The sequence below is a fragment of the Mesitornis unicolor genome, unplaced genomic scaffold (assembly GCF_000695765.1).
Source record: "Mesitornis unicolor isolate BGI_N332 unplaced genomic scaffold, ASM69576v1 scaffold4748, whole genome shotgun sequence".
Taxonomy (NCBI): domain Eukaryota; kingdom Metazoa; phylum Chordata; class Aves; order Mesitornithiformes; family Mesitornithidae; genus Mesitornis; species Mesitornis unicolor.
In genome coordinates this window covers 38,550-47,259 of record NW_010200995.1, presented here as the reverse complement: position 1 = coordinate 47,259, position 8,710 = coordinate 38,550, and the positions used below count along the sequence as shown (strand labels likewise).

Here is an 8,710-nt window from a genome sequence, read left to right as displayed (position 1 = left end):
TCCCTCCTGATTCACACAAGCCAAAGCTAACATATTAGAGGAGATTAAGTCATTTATGTAATTACTGCACCATCAGCTCTTTCCAGCACTACATTAATGATGCAACTATGAAAGATATTCTGAAGACTCAGTCTTCTTTTTGAACTTTTTGTGGAAATTAGACTGCTATACACTTGCTGATAAACCTCCCCATTTGAAAAAACAAGCAAGCAATAAAAAACCTCAAAGGATGAAAGACTGAGCTCACTGAAGCTGTATTTTCTACTGCTTTGGCAATGAAAGAATGATAATAAAAATTTGCCCACCACTTTGTTGGAGTACAAGCTGGCAAGACAAATATTCAAACAAGTAATTAAGTATTTCTAGACATTCTTTATAGTTTTTCTTAAATTATTTATAGTTTCCACTCTTCCTAACTCGTGAAGCAAAGGATGAAATAATAGAAACAACTTCCTCTATATCATTTGCAGATTATAGCACCTATCTCAAAAAAGCAAGAACATAATTAAAGATTTACACACAGCTAAATATAAAGCACAATATAAACTACTAAGACTTTCTGCTGTGTCACGAGTCATGACAGATGTCTCCATAATTTCACAAATACTTAGCTCTGAAACAGTGTCATCATACAGAGTTCACTGGTTGTATATAATATGACTGCAAACACAGTAGTTTGATAATGATAATGCATATGTTACTACTGAATCAATACAATTCTGTTCCAGCCTTGGAGGATAACATGTCTTTACATAGCATAGAATAGAAGACACACTAATGCACTACCCTTTTTTCATCAGATCATTTGTAACATGAATCAAAAGAACAGTTTCTCCAGAACAAAAGCGAAGCATAAGATTTAAAACTGGTATTAGTTACGCAAAGCAAGGCCTTGCAAACAGTATATGCTTCAAATTAATTTCATCTGCTCATGCATTATTTGTTCAGTTTCATATATAAAAATGGCTCAGAAAAATCAAACATGTTTTTTCTCTCAGAACTATGTGGAAAATTTTACTTAAAAACTAACATTTCTTGAAAGAGATTCTTTAATTGACACGTCTGCTTCAAAGTAAGCACAAGATTTTACTTTCTTTCCTATAAATAAACTGAAGATGCTACAGTATAAAAATGACAAGAAAGAACAGCACATTCCTACCTTTGTGGTATCATGCGTATTCAAAATATCTTCTACAATTTCAGACAAATCCATGTCCAATTCCTTAACAAATAAAAGGATTAGAAAACAGAGTCAAATTCTCACAGTACTCTCTGGAGCTGCATGTGTTCAGAATAAAGAGACAACTGTAAGAAATGTTGCTGTTACCTCCATGTACCTCACACCTGAGTGCTTACAGAGTGCTGACTTCTGTACCTACAGTTTCTTTCTGTGAAGCAACACACAGCAGAACCAAACCACTCTGCTTTGGTAATGGCAGGTCAAAGTTACGCAAGGTAAGTTACATCCAGTTACCAACTCTCCTCTGCTAAGGCAGCTCAAGGAAGCCTGTATTTCGCTGAAACCACGCTCAAAAACATTCTACTTCCTGTTTTTGAAGGATGACTTTAAGAAACAGAAGCAAATTCAGCAAAATCTGAATATCACTTACAGGTATTTTATCAGTACGGTTATCCTTCCAGACCTCTAAAAGTGCAACCACCATGTCTTTAAGTTCAGTGCGAGACAACACACCATCCCGGTCAACGTCAAAAACCTTGAAGCAAACTGAGAAAAAAAAGGAGATTACTTTTCTATGTTATGACTACTCAACAACTCTCTTCTTTCTAGCAGCAAGTCTGCAGAGTCACAAGAGCATGATTTAGTGCTGACAGTTCTGATGAGGCAGGATGCATGTGTGGTAGTGAGGAAATGGAGCAGCTGTGTTTAATAAACTGAAATCTAGACTCCTGCAATTCTGCACTGTGTTTTCTGATGTGACATAGCAGGGAACATACGTGCATCCAGAAATTTCCACTGAATGATAGCTTTTAAGTTGCAGCAATACGGCTTTGGAAAAGTATGGAGCAAAGATATTTCAAAACAGAAGAACCTTGCAGGGAGCCAGCTGAAAACTGGGCAGAACAAGGCAGAATGTGCTATTTACCACAAGACAATCAAATAGGATATTTCTTGTACAGTATATATAATGAACAGATAAGCGTTGGCACTTTCTATATTGAGATACACGCTTCTGCATCATAATGCAGAACACTGCAAAATAAGTTCTGAAATGCACTTTTTTCCCCAAACAGGCTGGTAATTTATATGAAACTATGGATAAGTTATAAAATACACATAATTATGTTTAATCGTCCTTTATAAAAGGAAGCCTTGATATTTAAAATTCCTTTAATTTTCTAACTTCTGAAGTCTGTCACCTTTCACAGACACACACTTGTTCAGTGGAAAAAAATTCTAAAAAGTTGGAAACAACTGAACTTCATTGCCTAAACTGAAAAACCTCTCTAAAATTAATAGTTAACATTTTGCATACTTACACTTCTGTCTTTCTGCCAAGGGTCCCCTGCAACATGCTGAAAGCCCACAGGAAATTTCTTTAAAATCTATGTGATTGTCTCGGTTTTCATCAAAAGCATTAAACAAACCTGCAAACCACAAAAACACCTGGTGTCACAGCATCTGGCTGCAACAGCTGACAACCACACTTAGCATCTACATGAAGGGTTAATGGTTAACATTTGCAAGGAGAACTACAAACGCTTACAACTAATTCTGCCAGACTATAACAAAGATAATTAAGCACTACTAAGACATTTTAAAGGTGATTTAGATCACTCATGTATGGCAAGACAAAGCCAGGGCTGGGGTGGGGAGGGAATCAGGAATTCTGAACAGTAGTCTTCCTCTCATGCCTTCTTTGTACTAACTGATTTATAGAGTGTACGTCTAAACCAGTATGGTCAGACAAGCATTTTACAAAAGCTGAAGAACCAAAATAGTAAAGGTACTCAGGTGCCAAATGTTTTGGCTTTTCCAAAGTGCCTGATAGAAACTCCTATGAAAATCACTGAATGCCACTGCAAACTTGGCCCCAAGTGAGTCTGGAGTTCTAGTGACCAGCATTGAAAGGATTTAAGAGTCCTATTTGTGCAGCACCTATAACTTGTTTTTTTTAAATCTTGTAAATTTTTTTTTGTGACAATGACTCTGTTTCCCTATCCACAGAAGACACACAGAATGACCAGAAACAGTTTAAGTTTCCTCATAGCAGCTGTGTAAATTTATATCACTAAGTCAATAAAACTCAATTACAAACTATTGAATTGAACTTAAGTTCCAGTGTCCTAACAGCTTAAATCCACTGCTGATGAATTTTCCATTTTCTACTTACAGCTGCCACTTGTCAGTAAAGCTGACCATTTGGTGATAAAAAATGGTCACTCAGGGACTGCAGACAAAAACCAGCATGTAAGTAGAATGTTACTTCATGTCCTTCTAGTGTGCAGCAAAAGGCAATTAAACAATTGCAACCTCCAGTTATTACCAGAGTGGCTTCAACTTGAAAGACCAGCTTGGTTATTCACGTGGCTGCACTGCAACACACAAATCTCCTGACCAAGTCTTCTGAACAAAGTCTTCCTTCACTATTAGGGAAGACTCCCTCACTGACTGCACGATACAGCTTCTGACTGGCACACTCAGCTGCCATTTAACAGACAAAACCCAAGTTTGTAATTTATAAATGGTCTTCTATTTTATCTCAGTCAGGGACAGCAATATATTTTGTCATTACAGAATCTTACAGAACCCAATGAAAAATTTTAAGCAAATACAAGGCAAACTATACAGAATGTTTGCCATACATCCTGACAGCTACGAAGAAGGCAACACACAGAAGCATCCCTTCCTTGGTCATTTCCCAACTAATAGATTTCTCAGGCATCTTCTCTCATCCTCTGTAATTTAAGCTTAAAATACATTATAAAACAGACCCACTTTTAAGACCCTACAATTTGTATGGCAGTAGACCAGCAGGTACTAAACACCACAGCAACATCACCTCCACCCACGTTTGATGGCAGTTCCATACCTTCACTCAGAGATGGATGAATAGGAGGGGAAACTAAGGGTGCAAATGTTTCTAAATCAAAACGTCCAGTTCTTGATTGTGCTTTTAGCAGCCAGTATCGTTTTTCGAGATCAATGATGTCGGATTCTTCCACTGTATAATCAACAAAAATAAATTAATTTTTTGTAATGTCTAGACTATGTTAGAATTCAGCACCAAATAAAAATGCAGCATTAGTTTGTCAAAAAGAGAAATTATGTGAATTTTTTATATGCATGACTCCTGCATATACAAATTAAAATTATGAGTAGAGAAAAAAAGGTCCAATTTTACTTCATCTGCAGAATCATCTTACCTATTCACCATCTAGGAGTTCAACATCAATAACACATCATTGCTAGAAAAAAACAGTTTGTTTCACTTTATTATTTATACTACAGATGCACTTAGAAACCCAGCCAACACTGGGGAGTGATTATACAAACCCAGAAGACACTTTATACCAAGGAACTTACAACCTAATTTAAAGAAGGGGAAAAAAACAAAACCCCAAAGCCAGCAATGAGTGAAACACGGCGTCATGCAAAGGTGAATAAAAATAGCAGGAAGAAGAACTTGTGTTTTCTTTCAAAACATCATACAAAAATGCCAGTCTCCTTATGTTCTATCCTTGAAACTAAATATATATATTAAAAAAACAGTAAGTTTCAGCTAACAATACTTTCAACCTTTTTACATATGCAAGTGTGTCACAACACTGCTTTAGGTCAGTGCAAATTAATTGGTTCTCAAATAGATATGTAATGACAAAGCTGTCTATATAAAGAACCACTGCGTGTGATCCCATTCCCAGATGGTTCTGAGCCTTTAAATCCATGCCAGCTTTCTAATAGGTTTAACTTGAGCTATTTGGCCTGGTTTAGTCTACAGAAACAATAATAATCCTGTAAGGCTTAAGAACAGAAGAGATCCAAAAAAAAGTTATTTGTCAAATTGAAATTTCATTGATTTCTTTTCCTAATTCTGTCATTAGAAGTAGTAATTTTATCAGAATAGTAACTCCAAAAAGCAAGAACTAGTTGTAACTACCCAGCAGGCACCAAATGCATCAACAACTATGCAATACCTCACTCTCATCAGCAGAAAGTTTGGAAAAACTTTAACAAAATATTAGTATCTGAAGTAGAGTTGAAGGAGTGGAAGGGGCTCACATCTTCCTGTAAAACATTTGTATATAGTCTAACTAGGAAAGTACCACCAGTGAAAGCACGTCCTCCTTTTCCTGGGTACGCTCAGCACAGTCTCTAGCCAGATGGTGCACTGCACGCAGAACACCCACGCCAGCGCGGCACTTCCAGCGTCCCGTTAAGCAAACGTAACTCCAGGCTCACCAGAGGAAGCTTCCTTTCCCCTGAACACCAGGCCTCCTACCTGCACCATCAGCAGCCACTGAGCATGTACCGAGCAAGCGAGATACCAGAACTGACCCCCAAGAAAAACTAAACCGACCTCCTCTCTCCTCTCTCCCCTTCCTTTCTGGATGGATCAGTTTCCTGATGTGGCTCTTGGTTGTGCTGTCATCATGAAACCGTTTGGGGTGGAAGGGACCTTCAAAGGCCCCTTGGTCCAACCTGCAGTGAGCAGGGACATCTTTACCAGATCAGACTGCTCAGAGCCCCGTCCAACCTGGCCCTGAATGCTTCTGGGGTGGGGCATCCACCACCTCTCTGGGCAACCTGTGCCAGTGTTTCACCACCCTCATTATAAAAAATTTCTTCCTTACATCTAGTCTGAATCTACCATCTTTTAGTTTAAAACCACTGTCCTTTGTCCTACCACTACAGGCCCTACCAAAAAGTCTGCCCCGAATACATAAACAAACAGTAATCTAAACATGTGAAGGAACTTTGTTCCTAGTACAAATCAAGAAAGAGAAAGAGAGTAGTTATTTCTTTGAAGATCGGCATGTAGAAATATCATAGATGCTTAGGGCTGCCATAGATATAAGCACCTTCACGATGCTAATTAGAATAGTCTAATGATGTGGAAATATATTTGGGATGTTCCAAGAAATACAGGCATATCCTGACGATTTAATGACACACCTGTCCCACAGCAGAGAGCACATCAACTGACGAGAGAAAATCTACCAAACACAGAAACACCTTTCCCTCAATCTTCTTGTCTCTGCAGGTACCAGGGTGCTACAGTTCTGATAAGAAAGAGCTGGCAAGACATGACATTAGGCCCAGAATACCAGCATTCGGCAGGAAACACAAAAAAACTGAAATACATCCATGGAGTTTCAAGAAGAGAAATACAGAAGCAAAACAACAAATGAAAGGTAAATGGCACTTTATGAGACACAACTCAAAGTACCTGAAGGGAATCACAGGACTATTACACTGCCTAACTACTGCACATCAAGGGCAAGCTTGTACTGTCATTTAGAAGAATTGCACATATGGATTATTGCTCCCATTAGCAAATACAAAAGCATTATGCTAACTCTCTTGAGCAGCAGCATGTAAATCACTTTGTTTCATTTCAATCTACCTTTGTGACTAGGAAGAATAACAACTGTGCTAGTTGTGCTTCAGTCTTGAAATGACGCAACACCGAGAACACTCAGAACTCATCAGGAAGCTCACATTGTACTGAAGAGTAAATCTGCAGAAATCTGCTTTCACTGGCAGTTGCACCAATTATCTTTAATAATTAAAAACCGAAAGATTGTTTTTATTTTGCTAGAGAATCTTTCTCAAATATCTACAGCAGAAGCTAGTTGTGCTCCCGTTTTTAAATTGCACTTCACAGAGAGCTTCGACAGTGCCAAATCTATCGCTTTATCATTTTAATCTCAGAAAAGGAAGGCTATCAGAAAGCAGCTTATCAGCATTTCTGTTAAGTAGTGGTTGAAATTACACAGTCATTTAAAAGGCAAAAAAATTTCAAATAATCACCTTCAAAAGAACAGGTGGTAGGTATTAGCCTAAGTGCTGCACTGATTTTACAGCCAAGGCAAGACCAGTGGATTGACTTTACACAGAAGAAACAAATATTTTGGAAGTAAAACTGAAAAGTAGTAAATAACATTCTTTGTACTTACACAACTTGGGTTGAAAACAAGTAAAAACACGACAAAATACATTTTTCATGCATAGTAATAATGAACTGTAGCCCGCTGCACCAGTTTCACTTACATAAAGCACAGAAAGATTTGCTGGATTACAGCACATGTGAAAGTTTAACTCTGCCGTCGAAAAGCCAGCTGGTATGGAGTTTGATTTCTCCAGAGTGATTTTTCTGCAGATAATCTTTTAAATCAATCTCAGTAGAGGCAGTGAACCTCCTATTCCTCAATAAACGTCAACTAAAAGGAATCTCTTGCGATTTATGATATGTACTTATATCGGTTACTGAAGTTTAATTGAAGCATGATGCAAGCAGAATGCACTTATTATCCACACATACTAACATTTATGAAAAAATGCCATCTTCTCCTAAAGAGGTTTTATATAGACAAAGTATTTTATGCTTTCGAAGTATACAATTATTTTGTCCTACTGCCTGTTGAAATCACATCAGGAAGTGTTTTCATTCAGTAGTTCAGATTTTAAATTACTTAAGACGATTTTTAAAAATTAATCTTAGAAATATAATATAGTCCAAAACATCAAAACAAAGTGGCTTTCTAGGTCAAGTAAGTATTCTTTTTTGTCAATTAAATATATGATATATTCTTCAAGGTCAAATGGAGACACTATGCACCTGTGAAACGTAAGCATGTACCACCAGTTCCTATCATATGCTATTTCATGTCTTTCCCATCACTGGTCCATTAAAAATATGCAAAACCTTCAGATCTGTAAAATTGTTAAGTGTTCTATAGTTCAGTTCTCTAAGAATTAGGCTGACAATGTCAAGTACACCTCGAGCCACAGTCTTTATGTCCTAAATGAAGATGACGTCAACAAAACATTTTCAGCAAAAATATGCATCTGAGAAACTGTACCTGCACTAAAACTGAGCTCATTTAAAACCAGCTCCACGCTGTGACGGACAGTCAGGCTGCACGACAGCGATCAACACTCAAAGAAGCACCCTTCATTTTAATGCCATTTATATGAAATGTACACCCTTCTTGAACATCACACAGGTATCAAGCCGTGAATAGTCTTCTCTTTTAGGAAAAAAAAATTAAAACACAGTTTCATTTCAGGCACTATTTATTAATTTTTTTATAACGTCAGAATTAATTAAGTATTTCAATATTGATAAAACTTGAACTTTTACCCACCTAGCGGTACAATCCTCTCTGGTTCACAGCAGTAGAAGCATACCATATTCCCAACATTGTAACCGAAACTTCGGTTGTGTTACCGTTCACCACGAAATCCTCCACGCAAAACCCAGTCCCAGTCGCAGTGGGAGCTCTTCATCGCGCAACACCCAAGCCACAGCCAGAGGTCAAAGGACTGACCCCAACAGCGTTTCTGACTGAACACGCTCGTTTGGCGCTCTCCAATTAACACCCAAAGAGTCTGGGACCTGGGCACGGAGAGCTGCTTCCCAAGCCGTAAAATAGCCCGGGAACTAAGAGGATAACCAAGTGACAAGATGCAGATTAAGTGACACTGAGGCTTTCTCTTACTGGCCTACTCTGCTGTAATACTTTC

General features: G+C 37.9%; 1 protein-coding gene across 1 annotated transcript in view; it reads right to left on the bottom strand.

Annotated features, from left to right (window-relative positions):
* USP32 (ubiquitin specific peptidase 32) overlaps nt 1-8,710 on the bottom strand; it is a 57,473-nt gene that overhangs the window by 29,353 nt on the left and 19,410 nt on the right. The window contains exons 6-9 of the mRNA XM_010189913.1: nt 4,053-4,184; nt 2,500-2,607; nt 1,611-1,726; nt 1,160-1,222 (exon numbers count right to left, since the gene is read on the bottom strand). Coding sequence (XP_010188215.1) covers nt 1,160-1,222; nt 1,611-1,726; nt 2,500-2,607; nt 4,053-4,184 — 419 coding nt within the window. The remainder of the gene's footprint in view (nt 1-1,159; nt 1,223-1,610; nt 1,727-2,499; nt 2,608-4,052; nt 4,185-8,710) is intronic.